This window comes from Hermetia illucens, chromosome 3, assembly GCF_905115235.1.
Source record: "Hermetia illucens chromosome 3, iHerIll2.2.curated.20191125, whole genome shotgun sequence".
NCBI classification, from domain to species: domain Eukaryota; kingdom Metazoa; phylum Arthropoda; class Insecta; order Diptera; family Stratiomyidae; genus Hermetia; species Hermetia illucens.
Window position 1 is genome coordinate 102,852,199 of NC_051851.1, and position 24,141 is coordinate 102,876,339.

Sequence of the window (24,141 nt, forward strand, 5' to 3'; positions counted from 1 at the left end):
TTCACGAAGACAATGTCTTGTCCTTCTTTAGAGTCTATAAGGTGCATCAACGAAACGACAGTTTCAACTTGTTATTAGTAAGTCAAATATTGAAATAGGCGAGGAAGGGTTGATTTAAAATTGTTATTAGTCCAGTCATTAAAGCTGACAATCGGGTGTGACCTGCAAATTTTTTCAGTCAAGACCGATTGACATGAAATTTCGGGAGGAGGTAGAGGGTGGTAGAAGAAACAAAAATTTTTATCATGCCGATGTGCGTCCCCCCTCTTCTTGGGGAATGCGGCACGCATCTCCGGAGTGATTTTTTTTCGAAATAACCACTGAAATCAATTAAATAGTCAATTCCAACCAAAAAATGTTTCGTACAAGTAGTAGTTTTCTAATTATTCATGTTCCAACATGTTTTCAACGGTTTTTCGCAAATAACTCGAAAACCGTGCATTTTATGTAGAAATGATATTAAGCAGAAGCAAAGCAACGACACTTTTTGTAGGCTTAATATGCCTTCATAAGACCGAGATTCACAACATAGAAAGAATTATTAAAAACACACTTTTTTTTTGGTTTTTCTCAGTACTTTCACATACCGGTTATATACTATTGTTGCAAAATCCGCGTGTTTCTCACGTTCGTGAATTCTGTGACAATAGATTATAACCGGCATGTGAAAAGTACTGAGCAAAACGCAATACTCCAGGAGAGAATAATAGTTTCGGAAATTATGCTTTGAATATGAGTGTAAGTAGTGATCGATTTTAAAAGATTACCTGCAAGTAGACGTGCGTAAGAGCTTCTGGGCTTCCGCCAAGCCTTCGAAATGTTCGTGATAATGTAAGAATGGCTCTCATCGTAAACGGCAGTAGAAAACAAAGTCGTCTTTCCCACGGTGAAACTGCAGTCATAGCCTGTACAAAAGGAAAGAGAACATTAAAGATTACTGGGAAACACACGCATCTGACAAGTACTACTGTGTCTAAAAAGTAAGATCAATTTTCAACTCAAATCAATTTTCAATTCAAGTCAAAAAAATTTTACTAAGGTTTTGAGTAAAACAAGGTTTTGTGTAAAACAAAACCTTATTAAAATTGATTCACTGTCTGTCTGTCTGTCGTCACAATCACTTTTCTCCAAAACGGCTCCACCGATTCAAACGAAATCTGATTGAAATATGGTAACTATGAAACCTCACGCATACAGTGAGTGATATTAATTTAGGTGCAGTTTAATAGGGGATTCAAAATCCCACGCATACAGTGAGTGGCATAAATTTAGGTGCAGTTTAAATGGGGATGTAAAACTTTTCTTACTCGAATATAGTCATGTTGAGACTTCAAACGAAAGGTCTCGATTAGTACTCTTCGAAATTGATGTACATAAATTGTAAAATGCGCGAGTAAGGAAAACTCATTTTCGGAAACTATACAACGTAAAAATCTGCAAAAAGATCAAAGTGATGGGCTTATGTGAAATCCAGGCCTCAAAATATATCTGATTCCAATATCTGTTCAAATAAACTTGCTAATAGTATATTACTAACTTTCCGAAATTGAAAAACCCCTTAAATTCATCCTAGGAGTACTAAATTGCAAATAAATGCAGCAGCATAGAGGACGGAATCGCGCATAATACTGTAAAGTTTCATGAGAATCCGGCTATTGGGATCAAAGTTGGAGAAGTTCAAAGGTATCAATTTTTACAGCATCTTAAGCCATAGAAATAAGATGCTGGTGTCATAATTAACAAGAATAATTGATATTAAAGTTCCTTATATGAAGAAGCTACTTCTCCCCAGTTCTTTGCCCCTTGTCGCTATTAGGTGAGCCCTTGTGTAAAACAAAACCTTACTAAAATCGGTTTGATGTCCGTCTGTCTGTCTCTTTCTCTGTCACACGCATTTTTCTCAGAAACGATTAAACCGATTGACACCAAATTTGCTGATGCATATACTAAGTTACATCACCCTACATGTTGGGGGGGGGGGAGGAGGAGGTTTCCATACATGCAAAAGGGCGCGTACTTTTTTTTCGCCGAATATAGTCATAATTATAGTAATAATCATTTCTTCCACAGACCAATTCTCTGAACTCACCCGACCGAAAAATCTGAGAAAAATCATGAAGCTTCCTCTATATGGCGCCTAAGCTCCAAAATATCCTCCATACCGATACTTGTTCAAATAAAGCTTAAAATAGGATATTACTATAAATTTTAGTAATTGATTGGATCCTGCATAAGTTCATCCTAGAATCATGGAGTTTTGCAGTAACATATAGCATCGCCATACGTTTTGTTCAGCCTTCTTTAACGTGTAGAACAAGATTTCGTGCCACCTGCTTGAACTGAATGAAGAGAATAATGCTGCTGGCGCTCACCCATTGCCAGAGAACACTTTCTCTAGGACTAGATTAGCAGTAGAATGCATGAAAGAGCATCTTCTTTACTTGGTACTATCCCGAATACCAGAATACCGGATCTTCCGGTAGTTTTACGCTACCCCTACTATTAAATCGATAAAAAGATATGCAACTCGTCGTCAGAGTCTAACAGTTTTTCCAGCATCTGCCGAAAAGAAAAAAAAAAACAAGTCGGGAAACCGGAAGCTAGACGCTTCAGGTATGAAAGGTTTTGTGTATTTCTTTTATAAAGAGATTTGCGTGTGCATGTGTCCCATTAGCATGTAGCACGTAAAATATGCATATATTATGTGAAAATAGCCACTTTCAAGTGATATTGACATTCATAGTCTTGAATTTGCAGAGGAACGACAGTTTGACCTAGTATAACTTTGTTAGTAATAGTGGCATTTTCACCAAATTTGGCAGGATCAAGCTCTATACTGTAGCCTACATTGCTGCAAAATTTTGTGATTCTAGAGTGAACTTAAGGGGGGTTTTCCTGTCAATTATTAAAAGTTTTAGTAATATACTATTATTAACTTTATTTGAACAGGTATCGATATGGAGGGTATTTCGGAGCCTAGGCACCATACAGTGGCAGCCCCCTGATTTTTTTCAAATTTTTCGGTTTACTAGTTCCTGAGAATGGGTTCGTTAAAAAAATGACCACTTTCAACCTTCCGCACTCCCCATCTTTTCACCAAAAGTCAAAACTAATACCGGCTAACTACTACTAACCGAGACCTTTAATTTGATACCCCACATGACTATATTTGATGAAAAAAAAATTTACACCCCCCTTTTGCATGTATGGGGACCCCCCCTTAAACTCATCGGAAGAGGATGTAACTCACTATATGCGTGAGCGTTCACAGTTCCCACCTTTCTACCAAATTTGGTGTCAATCGCTATAACCGTCTCCGATAAAAATGCGTGTGACGGACAGACAGACAGACAGACAGACGGACAGACAGACAGACAGTAAACCGATTTTAATAAGGTTTTGTTTTACAAACAAAACCTTAATGATCTGTAGCTGATTTTCCTGGAGTGAAATCCGTTTAAATGGAATGATTATGTCCTGGATGTGAGGGGCTACCCGGGCAACCAAAATTGCGACGAATATTTTAAAGAAGGTACTCAGCTATGCGATATTCATATCATTTATGCAATATCTCCTTTCTTCCTTTGCCTATTTTTCTTATTTCCTTTCTAATCTATGGGACAGATAACACAGGACTGATTGCAGCCAGCGTAAGTTGATAGGTAGTTTATCACGTAATTTAATGGCACGAACTGCTTCTTATATGTACTCCTCGGTCATCTTCAGTTGGGAGCAAGCCCGTCGAGAAGGGGGACAGAACGTGGGATTTCGTCCCGGGCTCAAAATTATTACAGCGCAGGAGCCAAAGCAATCGTATTTTATCACAGACGATATGAAATACCGCGGGTTTACTACAATTACATGTGCTGAATGTATGTGTCCGGATGGCTCAAGTGGTTAGAGCGCTGGGCTATCGTAGCGGAAGGTCGCGGTTCAAATCTCGCTGGGGGCAGAGGAATTTGTTATCGTGATTGGATGTCGGACACCAGTCGACTCAGCTGTGAATGAGTACCTGAGTCAAATCAGGGTAATAATCTCGGGCGAGCGCAATGCTGACCACATTGCCTCCCACAGTGTACTGTGGTGTACCGTTACGGTCTTGAATGAAGTGGTCTAACACACTTCAAGGCCTAGATCCAATATGGATTGTTGCGCCAACGATTATTATATTATTATTATTATTGACATTCATAGCCTTCAATTTTCAAAGAAGCATCAAATTTGAGGTATTATAATTTTGTTAGTAATAGTGCGATTTCCACCAAACTTGGTAAGATCATGCTCTATATTATAGCCTATATCACTGCAAAATTTCATGGTACTAGGATGAACGGCATGGAAGGTATTTCAGAGCCCAGGCACCATATAGTGGCAGCCTCCTGATTTTTTTCAGATTTTTCGGTTTGGTAGTTTCTGAGAATGGCCCCCTTAAAGAAGTGATCACTTTCAACCCCCCGCGCTCCCCACCCTTCCAACGTCAAAACTAAGATCTGCTTTGAAAAGTACTAATCGAGACCTTTAATTTGATACCCAACATGACTATATTTGATGAAAAAAATTTTACACCCCCCTTTGCATGTATGGGGACCCCCCCTTAAATTGGACGTAAAAGGAGGTAATTCACTGCATGCGTGAGCGTTCACAGTTCCCACCTTTCTACCAAATTTGGTATCAATCGCTATAACCGTCTCCGAGAAAAATGCGTGTGACGGACAGACAGACAGACAGACAGGCAGACAGACAGACGGACAGACAGACAGACAGACAGTAAACCGATTTTAATAAGGTTTTGTGTTTACACGTCCGTCTATCCATCTGTCTGACTATCATAGGCGATTTACTCGGAAACGGCCGGAGCTGTCATCACGAAATTTGATAATCTGAATCCATCCAACATGTGACATAATTTTATGTTATGTTCAGGGAAACGCTTCCCATAAATGAAAAGGGGTTTTATTTTTTTCGCAGAATATAGTCATCTGGGGTATCGAATGAAAAGGCTCGGTGAATGTTTTCCGAAACTGATATTTCCTGAAACATAGGAGAGGGACGACTCCAAATGTCATCAAAAAGTGGTACAGGCCTCATTCTCAGAACCTATCCAATCGAAAAATTTGAAAAATCCCAATGATAAATCCATACGAAATTTAGGCCTCAAAATATATTCCGTCGATATCTTCTCAAATAATAGCATATGCAAAGTGAAAAAAATTTGTTTTGCGCTTTCAGGGTATGCTTCGTAAATAAACCAAGGCGTCCTTAATTTTCATGACGTTACCAATGATTCCGTTCTAAAGTGAATTCTTAAGCCATCTATGTCCTATCAAGGTAATTATTATATATTAAATTTATTATATTATATTAAAAGAGTTACCTTATACAGCCCCCAGATTGAGAGAAGACAGTACGCTATAATAGTCATCCATTTCCATTTGCTACTTAAACAGTAGCATGTTGCGGTAATCATTGGCAAAGCTCCTGCAAAAGAAACGAAGAAATAAATGTAAACGGCGATAAACGTTAAATAAAAATACATATATTTAGACAGAAAGATTTTTCCCAAACCAATTATATGTATACCAATAAAAATCAACGATCCACAAGAGATCGTGCGACACGGATGAGCGGAGATAGCCTTTCATAAGTTTACGTACGTACGTTTTATCGGTGTTACTAACTACAAACCTGTTCCCTATTCTCTGTTACCCGTGTGGTCCATTAGAGAGCTCTTTATGATAAACTGAACACCAACGCGCACTGATCGACGAGTTGCGACAAAATATTTCGACCAGATGTCTACGGAAGAATTGGCTTATCCTTTACTTCCGCAAAACACCGCCGACAATAACATAGTATGCTGGTCCCAAGCCCAGGTAAAGGAGGAGGGTTTGAGGCAACGTACTCTGTACTATCCTCAGTAAAACAAAAATAAAATGCTGAGATCAGGGAAAGAGATAAATAGAGTATAGTTGGAGTTATTCTACTATGCTAAATCCTACCTGATCTCTCTTGGTGACAGGCCCCGCGACAGGTCGACCAAGAAAATGCATAGAATGTCGTTACAAACATGATGATCGGATTAAGTCACAGGCCTCGGAGAAATGCTAGGGCGTCCACCTCAGTCGACGCGGCAGGACGGGCCCCGGTCCTGTCGAGAAATGGGCAAGGGTTCTTGATGCATGGACGGCGTCAGGACGTAAGCAAGTTAGTCCGCACACAACGAACAAAACAAATACGTGTCTGCACGCTAAATGTTGGTACCCCTGGAAAGACGGAGGAACTCGCAAGAGCCCTTCGGAAAAGGTGCATTGACATCTGCGCTCTGCAAGAAACCCGATGGTCTGGTTCCAAAAGCTGCGACATTGAACGCGAACGCGGTAAAAATGGCTACAAACTTCTCTATTTTGGTAACCCACACACTCAATATGGTGTTGGCATTGCCATCTCAGAGGGTTTCCGTGATGCCATTAAAGAAGTCGAACGATTTGATGATCGGCTGATGAAGCTCACCATTATATCAGCTGATCGCACTATTCACTTCTTCACCGCGTATGCACCACAGACAGGCCGACCTGATGCCGAGAAAGATGCCTTCTGGCAACTTCTCGATGAAAAGACTTGTCACGTGCCTGCTGACGATTACATAATCATTGCCGGCGACCTTAATGGTCATGTGGGTGAAAAGGCAGACGGTAACAGGTGCCATGGGGGAAAGGGGTTCGGAGCGCGCATATAATCGATTTTGCGGACACCCATGACCTTGTACTTATGAATACATGGTTCATCAAACGATTGTCTCATCTTCCCACATTTTATAGTGGGAACAATAAAACGCAAATCGACTATATTCTCATAAGACGTCAACATTTTACCACTGTCACTGATTGCAAAGTCGTTCCCTATGAGACCATCGCACCTCAACATCGGCCGTTGATTGCTGTCCTGCGAATTAAGCCACCGATAAAACGGCGTGAGGAACGCACTGGCCCGCCGCGCATTAAATGGTGGCGATTTGGTGAGAAGAACGAAGAAACGGTCTCACTCATACGATTGCCAACTATTACGAATGTGGAAGAATCATGGAACCAAATGAAAGATACGATCCACAAAGCGGCCTCTGCAACCCTCGGGGTCACCAAGCCGGGTAAGCAGTACATCAACCGAGATACTTGGCTTTGGAATGATGATGTTGAAATGAAGGTCCGTGAAAAGAAACGCCTCTACCACAAATTTCTCGACGATAAAACGCCTGCTAATTGGCAAATTTATAAGAATGCCAACCGGGAAGCAAAGAAAGCGATCGCTGTCACCCGAGCGAACCATTTCAAAAATCTTTACGATAAACTGGACACTCGGGATGGCGAGAGAGATCTGTACCGACTTGCTAAAAACCGTGATGAACGCACACAGGATATCGAACATTTCTGTCGTGTTAATGACAAGAACGGTGCTTTGCTTACTGATCGTCGAGCCGCGACGGATAGATGGCGAGAATACTTCGAGCAGATTTCAACTGAAGAATTTGCTCATCCTCCACTTCCACAATCATTGCCGACATTTGGAGCAGTTCCACCAGTCAGCGCAACTGAAGCCGAGGAGGCAATAAAACAAATGAAATCGGGGAAAGCAACAGGACCTGACGACATCGCATCTGAGCTCTGGAAAGCAAAGAGCTGGGACCCAACACCGTGGCTGAGTGAATTCTTTAACCGGGTTATTCAGGAAGGAAGAACACCATCTGACTGGCAAGAAAGTACCACTGTTCCAATATGGAAAAAGAAAGGTAGTCCAGCAGAATGTTCAAATTACCGTCCGATCCGGTTACTTTCCCATACCATGAAGATTTTTGAACGCATTCTTGACAACCGTATTCGCGAAATCGTTGAAATAACCGTGAATCAAGCCGGATTTGTCAAGAACTGCGGAACTACTGACGCAATACACGCTGCGCGGTTACTCATGGAGAAACACCATGAGAAGCATCGCCCTCTTTACATTGCATTTCTGGATCTAGAGAAAGCGTTTGACCGTGTACCATACGAACTCATCTGGTATGCTTTACGACAACACTTCGTGCCAGAAGAACTCGTGCGCTGGGTTCAATTGCTCTACCACGATCCGAAAAGTAAAGTTCGAAGTATGGCGGGTGTATCAAAACCGCTTCGTGTCTCTGTTGGAGTTCATCAAGGAAGTGCCCTCTCACCACTCCTCTTTGTCCTTGTTATGGACACCGTCACACGGGATATCCAACGTCCAGCGCCCTACACACTGCTTTATGCAGATGATGTTTTCCTAGCATCTGATAGCAAAAATGATCTCGAGCAACTTGTTCAAAAATGGAATGATCGCCTCATGCAACACGGTCTCAGATTGAATTTAAACAAAACTGAATTTTTGACGACCGATCCCCATGAAACAGGCACAATCACTGTCAGCGGCAGTGATCTGCCCAGATCTGAGCGATTTAAATACCTCGGGTCAACGCTATCAGCCAATGGAGAGCTGCGTTATGAAATTGCTTTACGCATTAACGCAACCTGGATGAAGTGGCGTTCCACAACTGGTGTCCTTTGTGATCGACGTATCAACGAACATCTCAAATCTAAAATTTACCGCAATGTTGTCCGTCCAGTCGCTCTCTATGGTTCTGAGTGTTGGCCGACCATAAAAGACAATGAACGGCGTTGGACTAGTGGCGTCACACGTTTAGATCACATCCGAAATGAGGATATCCGCGATCGTTATGGGGTTGCACCGATCGTGGAAAAGTTGCGAGAGAGGCGTCTTCGATGGTATGGTCACGCAATTCGCGCAAACGAGAATTCACTTGCAAAGATTGGTTTGAACATCGAAGTCGATGGTAAACGACCAAAAGGCAGACCTAAGCAACGGTGGCTTGATACGCTGGATGGGGATTTGAAAGCCTCGAGATTGCACCCAGATCAGGCATTCGATAGAGCCAAATGGCGAAGCCGATCACGACGAGCCGACCCCGCTTGTGAACGGGACAAAGGCTGAGGAAAAAAAAAATTTGAAGAAATTCCACTGAAGTCGAGGAAGTAATTAAACGAACGAAATAGGCGAAAGCAACAGCCACAGCTGGGACTCAGTATTGTAGTTCAGAGAATTCTTCAATCCGATTATCGTGGAGGCTAGAAAACTATTTGGCTAGTAAGAACATACTACCATTCTTATATGGAAGGAGAAAAGTAGTCCAACATAATGTTAAAATTACCATCCGATACAATTGCTGTCCCATCATCATCATCATCAACGGCGCAACAACCGGTATCCAGTCTGAGCTTGCCTAAATAAGGAACTCCAGACATCCCGGGTTTGCGCCGAATTCCACCAATTCGATATCCCCAAAAGCTCTCTGGCGTCCTGACCTACGCCATCGCTCCATCTTAGGCAGGGTCTGCCTCGTCTTCTTTTTCTACCATAGATATTGCCCTTATAGACTTTCCGAGCTGGATCATCCTCATCCATACGGATTAAGTGAGCCGCGCATCGTAACCTATTGAGCCGGATTTTATCCACAATCAGACGGTTGTGGTATCGCTCATAGATTTCGTCGTTATGTAGGCTACGGAATCGTCCATCCTCATGTAGGGGCCAAAAATTCTTCGGAGGATTCTTCTCTCGAGTTCGCAATTCTTCTTGCTAAGAACCCAAGTCTCCGAGGAATACATGAGGACTGGCAAGATCATTGTCTTGTACAGTAAGAGCTTTGACCCTATGATGAGACGTTTCCAGCGGAACAGTTTTTGTAAGCTCAAATTGGCTCTGTTGGCTGACAACAACCATGCGCGGATTTCATCATCGTAACTGTTATTGATTGTGATTTTCGACCCTAGATACGAGAAATTATCAACGGTCTCAAAGTTGTATTCTCCTATCCTTATTCTTCCCGTTTGGCCAGTGCGGTTCGATTTTGTTGATTGCTGTCCCATATCGTGAAGATTTTTGCACGCATTCTTGATAACCGTATACGGGAGATAGTTCAAACAACAGTGAACCAAGCCTCGTTTCTTAAAAACTGCAGAACTACTGATTCAATAGACGCTGCGCGGGTCCTTATAAAGGTGCACCGTGAAAAGCGTCGCCCTCTTTACATTGCGTTTCTAGATCTGCGGTAACACCCAGTGTCGGCGAAACTCGTGCTTTGGGTTAAATTTCTCTGCCATGATCCGAAGTGTGGCAGGTATACTAAAACCGCTTCCTATCTATGTCAATGTTCATCCAACATCATCCCTCTCATCACTTTTCTTTGTTCTTGTTATGGACATTGTCACACGGGACATCTAGGGTTCAGCCCCAGTGCAATTGCGTTATGAAATTGCTTCACATTCCAATACAACTTAGATGAAGTAGCGATCGACACATCAACGAATATCTCAAGTGAAAATTTACCGCATTTGATCCGATATTCGAAATGAAAACATCCGCGACCGATATGGGATTGCATCGAACGTGGGGAAATTGCGAGAGAGGTGTCGTCGATGGTCGCGCTGATGAAATAACAATTAGGGAAACCGGAAGCCCGGCGCTTCAGGTATAAAAAGTTTTGTTTGCTTCTTCTGTGAGTATATTTGCGTGCAGAACTGTCCCATTTTTACGTAGCCCGTTATGTATATGCATTTAGCATGTCAGACTACTCACTTCAGTGTGATATTGTATTGAGAGGGTAAAGTCAACTTTGGGCTACCGTAACTTTGTTAATAATAGTATGATTTTGATTTGGCGATAACATGTTCCTTATTATATTCTACACTAATACAAACTTTTATAGTTCTGGGATAAACTTAAGGGAGGTTTTTACTCAATTTCCCCAAAAATACGGTAATATACTATTATTTACTTAATTTGAACAGATGTCGATATGGAGAGTATTTTGAGGCCTAGACACCAAATAGAGGCAGCTTCATGATTCTTTTAGATTTTTTGGTTGGGTAGTTTGAATGGGTCCATTAAGGAAATCATCACTTTCCACCCCTCCCACTCCCCGCTTTTCTAACAAATGTCAAATGATCGAAAAGTACTAATCAAGACCTTTCATTTGATACCCAACATGACTATATTCGGTGAAAAAACAAATTTACGGCTTGTTTTTGCATGTATGGAGACCTCCCCCCCCCTAAATCCCAACGTACAAAAATATCACTCACTGATTGTCTGGGCGTCCACAGTTCCCACTTTCCCACCAAATTTCGTGTCAATCGATACAGTCGTTTCTGAGAAAAGTGAATGTGACAGACAAACATACAGACAGACAAAAACTCACTCGCCAAGTCTGGTCTGAACATTGAAGTCATTGGGAAACGGCAAAAAGGTCAACCGAAACAACGTTGGCTGTTTATTGTAATATATGGTAGCCATTTATCCCTAACACACCTTCAGATCAAAACCAACCACCCCAGATTACTAGCTTTTTTTGCCCTCGTTTGAGTGAGTGATAGTGAACTAGTTACTATTGAGCTACAACTCACCCTCTTGCCTCTCAAAGCAGTAAAATCAAGGCGAAAACCCAAGATTTCAAAATGATCTGAACTTGAGCATGGACGGGATAAAGCAAGCAAGCAAAATGGAACTTTGATTGACTCCCACACAATGCACAATGTTGTCAATGCGTTGGTTTGATCGGCACCTTTTTCCTACGGATTAGTGAAAAAGTACATTCACTAAAAAAAGTATTGGGGCAAGTAACTTACTTTATTTTTATGTGTAAATAAAAATGCCCAAATAACGGAATAACTAAATAAACTTTTTAAGGGTTTTTGTGTCGGTCCGTCTGTCACACCCGATTTATTCGGAAATGGCGACACCGATTGTTACGCAAATTGGTAGGAGCATGCGATCTGTTGTTCCCTTTACATATAGCAAGTGGCGCCATTTTGTGTTAAGTTTTTTTCATAAAATGTGCCCATGTGGGGTATCAAACGAAAGAGCTCAATTAGTAGTTTTTGAAACTGGCTCCATATTTGATATCGGGTGAAACATAGGTGAGTGAGGGCTCAAAATATGATCATCAGAAAGTGTAACAGGTCTCGTTCTCAGAACCTAATCTGAAAAAAATCACAGTAGTGTATCTCTACGAAATCTAGGCCTCAAAATACATTCGGTTCCGATATCTGCAAAGAAAAAAATAATAATAGCGTATTTCCACATTTGAGAAATTTATCTGGCAACCCATCTTATCTCCATCCCAGTACAGGGTATAAGGGATAACACAGTGCACAATTTGGTCAAGTTTGAAGAAAATCCAACTATTATTAACAAAGTTACAGAGGGTGAAACTTTGCCATTTTTTATGAATTTCGTGCATTCTACAACGTGTATGACGTCATTAACCCATATCAATTCGTTAATACCACAAGGAAGTAAGTTCATATGAATGGAGTCGCAAAGAATTATAATATTTTGTTTTAGATTTTTAGTCATTTGTATATGAATTACTCCAAACAGACATGTGTGTATGTAGGTATATATTATAGTATATGCGTGCTAATGAAGTTTGTGGCTAGTGTCTAATTCAGAAAGATATATTTGTACATTAAACCAGCCGTATTTAATATACGTACTATATATGTACATATGTATGCTTTTGTGCACGAGGTAAATCGGAAATATGAGTACGATCAATTTATATATGTGCATATATATGTGCAGTATTCGGAAATATACAGTTTGTTTGTTTAGGGTGATCATATCTATGGTTGTAATATGTACGTATATCTCTTAGTTTTCAAAAATATGAAGGATTATGTTGGATTTGTAGCTATAGAGAGAAAAATGTACATTGAAGTTTCTTACATAAGATGGACACAAAACCTTTATACCCGAAGCGCGAGCTTCCGGTATTCCGACTTGTTTTAATTCAATAACGACAATATAAAGAACATCCTAGATTAAAATTAATTAACTTTTAACTTGAAATGGTAATATAAAAATTCATTTCATCTCTTCCTGCTTGAAATTATGGTCAGAAAAGTATTTGGGTAAAAGACTGAAATTCATTAAAAATACCTATTTAATATTTAGTGGGACCTACTTTAATTTTAATTACTACTCGCAATCTATTTGGAATATATTTTACTAATTTTACGCATAATTTTTTATCTATATTCTCCCACTTTTCTTTTAGTTTTTCCCTAACCAATGTTTTATTTGAAATACGGTGTATCGTTAGGCGTTCTTCCCATTAATGTTCAATAAGATTAAAGTTGAAGATTTAAGGGCTTTGTGGAGGTGTTTTAATAACCTCTGGAACCGTAGTAATAGGCTTGAAAAAATATTTACAAGTGCATACCTTCGAGTCTAACTGTTAACTGCATATTAAATAAATTGTGGCTAGAACTGCGTATGTATATCAAAGCAATTTAATTAATAATTTTAATTGATTTTATTGCAAATAAAAGGTTTATTTCCTTGTAACGGGGTCAGATCTTATAACTGTTTTGTAAAGAATCGAGGTTTTTCATTTGATATCCTATACGGCTATATTCGGAGAACAGAAATGTACACCCTTTGCTTGCTTTCACTCGTGCCTTTCACAGTGCGCGTGAGATTTCACAGTCTATGTTACATATATGTAGCTACCAAATTTGATTTCAATCGGTGAGCCGGTCCCGACAGAAGTGTGCGCAGGAAACACAAACGGCGGATAATAAAACGATTTTAATAAGGTTTCGGTTCTACCCGAAACTTGAAAAAACTTGACGCAATTCGGTTATTGGTCATGTTTAGGAAAAATAAGCTTTTTGGAAAGCCATGGTAAGAATTAAATGGGAAACCCAACGAATTTCAACCAAAAATAAAGCGCAAGCCAACAAATATAAAAACATATTATGCAGTGGTAACGTCAAAGCCAATCTATACTGTAGGTTATGAATGCAATTCATTGGAAATTCTTCAAAAGATTAAATTTGAACTATTGATTTGATTAATCGTTGATCTGAATTATATATATTAATGATCGACTTACGTCCTGAGCGCATCATTAATCAATTCAAATCAACACCCAAAGAATTTCTCTTTATGCGACCTTCTATTGTAAGGACATGCGCAGTTTTTCGAAATGATAGCATTTACGAAATCATTCATAACATTACTTACCGCAAACAAGTATATATTGATTTGGATTTATTTCAAGCAACCAGTACTCTGTAAAAATCTAAATATGAAGAATTTTGATTGGCTAGAAAAGTAATATCAATTTTCCACTTCACTACTTCGAAAGTGAGTTCATTCTAATTTAGTTCAACGAAACCATAGATATATGCATTGCATTGTTGTTGAAGATGATAATTGAACATGTTGTAAGGAAAAAGGTTATCTGCAATAGCTGAGAAACTAATTTGGTTTTCTCCAAATCCACATCTTTATCAAACAGTTTTAGTTTTGTTAACCATTATTAGGGGAGTCAGGGTTTAAAAGCTTAGAATGATACCGGCTTTATTCTCTCATCGAAAAATTTAAAATCAAAACACATCTTAAGCCATTGCATGCTGTAATGAGATTAAAGAAATTCCGTTATAAAAAAATAAACTATCCGATAATGCTGGAAATTTTCGTAAAAACCCCGACAACAAAGTTATAGGAAGTCAAAATTTGCGTGTTCGTGTGAATCTACTATATTCTAAAACAGGAATGCGAGACTGATATTGTGTTTAAAATGAATTATATTTCCGGACCCAATTTGGTCGGATCCAACTTGGTCGGCTCATCCCTTTCAAAGAGGGTACTCAGCCTTGAAGTATGCTCTAAAGGAGTTTCGCTTCGAACGTTTTACGAGCCTCTTTTTCATTCTTTTTGCTATTACTAGCACTGTTCACAAGTCATCTGGTTGATTTTCCGAGTCTTTGTAGGTTTCACCAGGGAGCCGTTTTACAGCTTTGGCGTAGAGTAATAGGACAAGCCTCTACAAAGTACTCTAAAAGTGTGTGACTCATAGTTCCCAATTGATCTCCTATCGCCAAAGGAGTCCCCTAGACAGCTGAACTTTGTTGCCAAGAAGTCCATTGAACTTTGTCCAGTCCGTTTTTCTTGGATTCCGTTTTTGTATTACAGCCAGGCGAACAGACTATAGTTAGACAAAATTCCAAGTAACGGCCATTTAATAGTAAGGGTTCGTCTAGCGTCAGTCTCTGATCAACTCTAACAACTTGGAAGTGTAGATTGTCAGTTCGATTATTCACTTTTTCTTGGCCCCACGAAACTAGGAGCGCACGCTACGTTCGCGGTCATCAGACCAACTGAAGCGATAAATTCAAGCAGCTTTTTTATCTAGGATTGCCTTTCTACAGAATAAAAATGTTGGTGATCCCTTCACCTGGACAGCTGGCCGCGAAGCTTTCAAATTTTTGTCCAGCGTAGCAACCCACAATTGTTTTGGTCGGCCTTTTGGTAGCCTAATATTGACTTCGACCAATCTTATCCAGTGAATTCTCGTTAGCGCGAATTACATGACAATACCATCGAAGACGCCTCTCTCTCAATTTTTCCACTCTCGGTGCAACTCCATATCAATCGCGAGTATCCTCCACAACGTAGCATCTTCATCTACCTTAACGTAAAATGGCGTTCATTTTCTTTTATATTCGACAACACTCAGAACCATATAGGTGGACAGGGCCGACGGTACGTTTTAAATTTGAGACTTTCGTTGATAGGTCCATCATAAAGAATAATAATTGTAGAACGTCACTTCATCCAGGTTGCGCTAATGCGTGAAGTTATTTCATAACGTAGTTATCAGCCATTGGCCTTGGCAGGTCACTGCCACTGACAGTGGTATTACCTGTTTCATAGGGATCGGTCGTCAAAAATTCAGTTTTATTCAGATTGAATCTGAGATCGTATTGCATGAGGCGATCATTCCAGTTTTGGACAAGTTACTCGAGATAATTTTTAAGGTTTTGTGTAAAACAAAACCTTATTAAAATCGATTCAATGTCTGTCTGTCTGTCTGTCACACGCATTTTTCTCCAAAACGGCTAAAACGATCCGAACGAAATTCGGTGGACAGATGGAAGCTATTAAATCCCGCATGCAGCGAGTGGCATAAATTTAGATGGAGTTTAAAGGGGGGCTCCCCATACATGCAAAGGGGGGATTCAAAAATTTTTTTCACCGAATATATTTGTGTAGGGTATCAACTGAAAGGTCTCGATTTGTACTTTCCGAAACTGACATTAGTTTTGGCATGAATTGCAAAGTGCGTGAGTAAGAAGACAAAATGCACGCACTTGAAGTGAGACAGGACTCATTTTCGGAAACTACCCAACCCAAAAATCCGAAAAAAATAAGTGTGGTGCATCTAGATGAAATCTAGGCCTCAAAATATGTCCCATTCCGATATCTGCTCAAATAAACTTACTAATAGAATATTACTAACTTTTGGAAATTTACTGTAATACCCCCCTTAAATTCATCGTAGGACTTCAGAATTTTCCACCAGCATAGAGAACAATATTTCGTATACACGTGCAAAATTTTATGAAAATCTGGCCCTTAACGCCAAGTTATAGCAGTTCAAACTTATCAATTTCGTGCGAATTAACAGCATCCTACGCCATACAAATAAGATGCTGACGTCATAATTAACGAGAATAATTGACATTCGAGTGAAATTTTAAAATTCCATTCAAGAAGAATCTAATTCTCCCTAGCCCCTTTTAAGGTTTTATGTGAAACAAATTGGTGGGAGTATGTAATCTGGTGTTCCCTTTACATGCAGTAAGTGGCGCCATTTTGTGTTTAGTTTAAGGGCGTGAATGGAGGGTGAACATTTTTTTTTTCACCGAATGGAGCCACGTGGGGTATCAAATGAAAGGTTTCAATTAGTACTTTTCGAAACTGTTTCAATATTTGAAATCAGGTTAAACATAGGGGAGTGAAGGCTCAAAATATGACACCCAAAAAGTGTAACAGTTCTCATTCTCAGAACCTTTCTAGCCGAAAAATCCGAAAAAAATCACAGTGATGCATCTCTATGAAATCTAGGCCTCAAAATATATCCGGTTCCGATATCTGCACAAATAAAGTTAATAATAGTATATTTCCCACATTTTAGAAATTTTCCCGGCACCCCCTTATGTTCATCCCAGAAGTACAAAATTTGGCATGCGTGTAAGGAAGAACAGAGTGCACAATTTGGTCAAGTTTGAAGAAAATCCAACTATTATTAATAAAGTTATACAGGGTGAAACTTTACCATTTTTTGTGAATTTCGTGCACTCTACAACCTGCATGACGTCATCATCAGATATAAATTCGTCAATACCACCCCGAAATGAGTTCCTAGGGATGGGGTCGAAAAGAATTATTTTGTTTTAGTTTTTTAGGTAGTGCCTAATTCAGATAGATATAATAGGGCCCATACACTATCAAACAAATTGTGCAACGCAGGCCGTTGCGCAATAATTTGCTAATGTATGGGCGCGTTTGGTGCGTTGCGCAAATGTTTGACGAGTTTCAATCATGTTTGAAATCTTTTGCTCAACGGAGACGTTTGCACAACGCGTTGTGTAGTGTGTGTGAATATTGTGCTCCGTTGCACAATATTTGTCAGGTCACGACTGAAATATAATTTTCCAGAACGCACAATTTTCAACCTCATCCCCGGAGGGGGTGGAAAGTTTACGGAGGAGGAAGGGGATGGTGCCTCCTGTTCAAACCCATTCAAAACTCAATGCACCCATCGTCCTTAAAAGGTTATGGCCATTCCAAGTGGGGTTCCTTTTACATCAGCATGGCCAACTTGAATTTTCAAACCTATCCCATGAGGAGGACAGAATGGGGAGGACAGATAGAGGAAAGGAAGGTTTCCTTCTTCTAACCCCGTTAAAGGACAGTGATGTCCTCTCCTTCAAATTCCCTCCATCTAATGGAGGGTATTTTGTTGTCATCATGGTAAGGTGAGTTTGCTAACCCGGAGAGATATATAGAAGAAAAAAATGTCCCTCCTTTCCACTTCTGTCAAAGTTATGGCACCCGAAAGGGGCTATTTTCGAATCATAAATAAGGTAGAGTAATTATCGTGCCAATGTGGAAGGGGGGCTACAGAGGGGGTCACACCCACCATTCTACCCCTCCCGATAACAATACAGAGAGACGCAATAACATTTTAATGGTATGTTACTCATTCCGTTTCCAACTTGTAACTAATGTTTGAACAAAATTTCACTAAGTGTACGGGAATTACAATTGCACAACGCAACGTTGCGCATCGCTTCGTTGCGCAATTTGTTTGACAGTGTATGGGCCCTATAAGAAGTAAATCGGAAATATGGGTACGATCAATTTATATACTTGCATATATTCAGAAATAGGCAGTTTGTTTGTTTAGAGTGAGCGTAATATCTATGGCTGTAATATGTACGTATGTCTCGTAGTTTGGGAAAATATGAAGGATTATGTTGGATTTGTAGCTATATACAGATAGAAAAATGTGCGTTGAAATTGCTTACATAAGATGAACACAAAACCTTTATACCCGGAGCGCGAGCTTCCGGAATTCCGACTTGTTTATATTTGATGTTGATTAAATTCTTGGCATTTGCTAATAATATTAAACTCAGTGTCTGAAGCGTATGGGGTTGACCATTATCGACACAGGGCTTTCCATCAGATGATTTATTTAAATCGCTTTGTAGGAAATAGAAGGCAATGGAATTTTTAGCTATATTACACGGAGCTGTCGTGCACTCGTCGCTCCTCACATCATTTTCTTTTTGTTCAGCCATCAGTTCACAAGCGGGGTTGGCCTGTGGTGATAGGTTTCGTCATTTTATTTTATCAAATGCCTGATCAGGATGTAATCTTGAGACCTTTAAATCCCCATCCAGCATATCAAGCCACCATTGTTTTGGCTGGCTTTTTGGTTGCTTACCATTGCTTTCGATGTTCTGACCAATACTGGTTGTTGAATTCTCGTTAGTGTGAATTACGTGACCACACCATCGAAAACGCCTCTCTTGCAGTTTTTCCACGATCGGTGCAAACTCGTTCGATCGCGGATATTCTCATTTCAAACATAATCAAAACGTGTCACGCCACCAGTGCAATGCAACATCTTCGTCCCCATTACCGCAAGATGCTGTTCCTTGTCCATTATAGTCGGCCAATACTCAGAAATATAGAGAAAGGCAGACGGATGACATTGCAGTAAATTTTAGATTTGGGACATGTGCTGATACGTCAATCACAAAGAACACCAGTTGGGGAAAGCCACTTCATCCAGGTTGCGTAAATGCGTGAAACAGTTTCATTACGCAGTTCTCCATTGGCTGATAGCATTGACTCGAGTTATTTAAATCGCTGAGTTCTGGCAATGGCAATACCCTTCCAGATATTTAAATCACTCAGTTTTGGCAATGGCAGTCACCTACTCAGAACAGCTATTTCAATATTTCGGGTCAATGTTATAAGCTAATGGAGAACTACGTTATGCTCCTCACATAGGGAAACACAAAACCTTTTATACCTGAAGCGTCAAGCTTCCGGTTTCTCGACTTGTTTGTTTTCATTAGTTTGTATTCGGTTGTAGTTTGCACTAGAAATTTCTTTCATTGATCTGATCTAAAAAATGCGTGTGAAGCCTTTTTTAAAAGAATGTTTGCTTAAAAAATCGTTTTGCTTCCAAATAAAGTTAATTTAATTGCCTTCCATACTTACCGAAACTTTGGCTAACCCATATTCCCAGCATATCTATCTTCAAAAGTCGGTAATATACATCCTCGCCTTTCTCCAAATTCATGAATAAATGGTAAACAAAACTACCGCACCAAGGCGCTACTGCACCGAACAAATGGCAAAGTGATAAGAAGCGAAAATCTTTTTCCCATGGTATCAATGCTGGTACGGTGTATAGAATGTATACGATGGGAATTCCTGTGTAAAAAGATAGAAAAATAAATTATCAAATTGATATCAGTGTAACAATTAATATGAAATATAATATGGGATTGCAAACTAATGCAAATATAAATATGTATTTGAGTGGAATATAAAATAATCTTATGTTTGCAATTAATTACTGAAAATTGTAGAGATTACTATTATTCACTTTATTAGAGCAGATATCTGCATGGCGAGTATTTCGTTGCACTGCGTTCTAGAACTACTGTGTCCATCTTACTGGTTATAGTATAGCTAATCACTATAATACTCGTATGTTAAACAACCAATTCAACTTAGCGCCTGGTAGTGTCCGTAGATATTCCTAGTTTCCCAAGGGGATAGTTTAGCTGGCAATGACCATGGAGTATTCCCACTAACAACCCTTCGAGCGCTTGATTTTCGTATCTTCCCATGAGCCGCCTAGATTGCTCCATTTCTGGTAGATTCGCCCAGTATAAGGCCGAGGGCCATTCCTCCCTTCCCATACCACTTTGGAGTACACCTTTAGACCTGGTTGCCTTGAGGGGCGCTTGGCTTTTGATCAGAATACCAATGTTCTACCTCCAATAGTATCTTTGAAAGTTGGGGAAGGCGCATCTGTCCATAGCGTATATTTCCACCTGGAATATACTATCCACTGATTCAAAGTACTTTGGTGTGAAGGGTATAAGCTAATAAGTTGCTTTTCCAGTTTGCTCTGTTACTCCAACGTGCTTCAAATTTCCTGTTGAAATGAAGCCTCGTGGTCATAATATCTCTTAGTAGTAGTACCAGCTTTAGGAACAAGTTCAGCAATAAATGTTAGTTTCGTCAAATAGTTTTAAGAATGCTATTGACCACATAAAGTAGAAACAAATTACTCAAAACCCATTCAAGGGAAAATTTCGATTGAAAAATCGGTTTGATATCTCCCTATGAAATTTAGGTATTAAAATCCAACATGAGGCGAAATGAAATTTATAATAGTGTATTACAATATTTTCGTAATTTACCGAAAAGTTTATCCTAGGAGCACATAATCTCACTCCCACTTGACCAAATTAAGCTACAAAACCTACTAACAATATGTTTTGGCACTAGTGTACATATATAAACCGGAAGATATTATTGATATTAAATGGAACGCTATTGTACAAGTCATCCGAGATAGTGGCCTATCCTGGTCATATCAAATCGATTCCTTCATCATCATCATCAACGGCACAACAATCGCTATCCGGTCTAGGCCTGCCTTAATAAGGAACTCCGGTTTTGCGCCGAGGTCCACCAATTCGATATCGCCGATATCGATTCCTGGCCAAAGGAGAAATTTGGCTTAAAAGTATGACCCAAACTAGAAGATACACGAGACTAAACGAATACGACAATGCATTCGAACAAATCCACAGTTTTGTGTATTATAGCAGATTTCACAAATAACGACAACAAAATAGCCGAAAATAATAGGCAAATCATGCTTGTGTATGGTGGGGGAGAAGCTACAGCTTCTGAGCACTCGGGCCGGGTTGGCCCATTGTACTCGCATCGGATCATGCTTACTAGAAACTCGGAGCATCTGTTGTGAAAGATTTTATGTTTTTCTAATAGAAGAATATTTAAGCTAATAATGTATATGCATCTTCAATTTAGTGCGATATTGATATTGATAAACTTGGGTTGAACTTTCGAAAAACAATTTTCGCTGTCAAAAATCGTTTTTCGAAGTCGTGGCCAACTCGATTTGCACTTGCGCGCGTGCGACACGCAAGTTGTTCGCTCCGCCACAACACTCCACCCCCAGCTGAAACAAAGGGGGGCTTCAGCGAGAAACTGGACCCACAGCTCCCTCGACTCGGTTGCCCCAAGCCAAAGCGGACGCGTCGCGCGCCTTTCGTCCTGGTCGCGTTTTCTTGTTCGATGAAGGGCTTTAGTCGAGCCAATGAGACCCGTCTGGTCGTGCCCCGACGTTGCGGCTATAGTAATGTCGGTCTGACCCGAAGACTTTGAAGGGGCCTTCATAAGGTGGCTGCAGTGGCTGCCAAGCAGCATCCGTCCACATTAGGACGGGCGTACAGGATTCGAGACCGCTGAGCACGTCAGTCCCGGTTTTTACGTGGTTGGCGGCTTCAGTTTTGGCATTGCGTCCTTGAGTAGATGCAACAGACTGGTAGCGTTGAGTCCCGACACATGATATCGAGAACAGGGTCGCTGTCAAGTCTCAGATTCTCCCCGTATACCAGCTCCGCACTACTTAGAGCAAACTCTCCACGATTGGCTTTTCGGAAGCCAAGCAGAACCTGCGACCAAGAAGGGTTGTCTTGGGCGATTATAGCGGCATTTAGCGTTCTGCGCCACCTTTCGAGCATTCCATTGGACTGCAGGCGGTAAGCGGTTGTCCGGTGGCGTTTAGACTCGAGGAGTTTGCACAACTCTGAGAAAAGGGAAAGAGGTCCATGATTATAATTGCCGCCACACCAAAGTATGGAATCAATTTTCGACAGAGGGCCTCTGCCCAAGATTGAGCAGTAATGTTTTTCAGAGGAATCGCATCAGGCCACCGCATGAACGTTTCGATGATTGTGAGGCAATACCTAAAACCGTGCGAGTCTCGCAAAAGGCCAATGATGTCGAGGCCGATTGTGTAGAAACGCTTGGTGGACCGAGGGAACACTCCTACCTCTTTGCTCACATGCTTTTTTATTTTCCACTTCTGGCATGCGACGCACTGTCTGGCCCAAGAATTAATGTCCTTGCTCATAGACGGCCAGAAATATTTTGCGGTGACTAACCGATTTGTTGTCCAATTACCTGGATGGGACAGTTCATGAATGGCGTGAAATACTTCTTTTCTGGAACTGGGCGGAAAATATGGCCTTGGTCCCTTGTCTGAGATCTCACAACTGGATGTAGAGCCGAAGATACGAAACTGCCTAAATCTGTATTTGGAGTTGGTCCTTAAGTTCTGAAGAACTGCGTCGTCTTTCTACGCCTCCGCGATTGCCGGAAAATCGGCAGTGGCGGGGATCTTGACCTCTGCAACATGTGACAAAACATCAGCAACTACAATATTTCTTTCCGGACTCCATCATCCCCCGTCATCCTAATGAACTCCGAAAGTCCGAAAGGTGTGCATATTGCCGTTTTCGGAATGTCTTCGGGAGCTACAAGGATTTCATTCCATGCCTTGACTAAGTCCAAGGTTAAAAAACAAAAAAAAAAACAGCAGTTCGCGAAAGAGTGCGCAAAGTAATGGATGACTGGTATGAGATAGCGGTCTGGAATGGCCAGAACGTCTGTAGTCGTCACAAGGTCTCCATTCGCCAGTGGAGTTAGGAACCATGTGAAGTGACGAAGACCAACAAATTCTTGAAGGTCTGCAAAATGCCCTGCTTAAGAAGCTCTTCGAACCCTTTCAGCGCAACTGCAAGATTCTGCGGTGGTAATGGACGGACACACCTTAGAGAAACATGGAGAACCAGTAGTGTTGATGTGATGCTGAACATCATGCTTAAGGGGCTCAGAAAGATTATGTGCGGTAGTGATGTTGCGGAATTTTTGAAGAAGTGCACGAATACGTGCGTCGGTAACGTCTTCAAAACACACGCTAGTTTATATAACCGCAACATCAAGTGGATGTGGACTTAGGATCCCTCATATCCCAAACAATAATCTAGCTTTATCCTAGCTTTGGCTCAAACTATTGGCGGTTTAAGCTTGGATATGTGCCAATTCCTTGTCGTCTTTTTGCGATTATATAAAGGATTTTTTTTCGCCCTTTCCGCTCCTTTGTCCCTTCTCGGCTTCACTCTCTAACTGACATGTCACGGGAGGAGGAAACCGCGGAATGTGCAATTCCCCCGGTGGCAGCTATCACCCTTTTGGCAGCGCAATCCTGCGGCATAGTTTCGCCAATTGGGATCACTGGATTATTCGCGGACGTATTGGAGGTCTACTCCTACGTCCGGCTGAAGGAGCAAGTCATACGCCGGCTTTTAGTGAATGAGGAAGCGAAGCTTAATCACTTACTGAATAAATGCCAGTTATTTCCAGAAAAAAAGCACCTGGGTGGGGATAAGTTCGGCTCAGAGCTGTTGAAGTCCATCTGATACCACCGAAAATTCGGACCCCAACCGACTAAATGCACCACCGGATGCACTTTTAATGTAACAAAAAACTAAACTCGCTGGGTACCCCGGTGAGCACAGTAACACGTCGCATTACAATATTCGACCCTCTGAGCAGGCGTTGCTTTCTGGTGGA

General features: G+C 40.7%; 1 protein-coding gene across 4 annotated transcripts in view; it reads right to left on the reverse strand.

Moving 5' to 3' along the window:
* Positions 1-24,141, reverse strand: part of LOC119652975 (progestin and adipoQ receptor family member 4) — a 135,141-nt gene that overhangs the window by 46,092 nt on the left and 64,908 nt on the right. For all 4 annotated transcript variants that reach the window (XM_038057385.1, XM_038057384.1, XM_038057382.1 and 1 more), the window contains 3 exons: positions 19,678-19,893; positions 5,375-5,478; positions 768-905 (listed from right to left, as the gene is read on the reverse strand). In XM_038057385.1, coding sequence (XP_037913313.1) covers positions 768-905; positions 5,375-5,478; positions 19,678-19,893 — 458 coding nt within the window. The remainder of the gene's footprint in view (positions 1-767; positions 906-5,374; positions 5,479-19,677; positions 19,894-24,141) is intronic.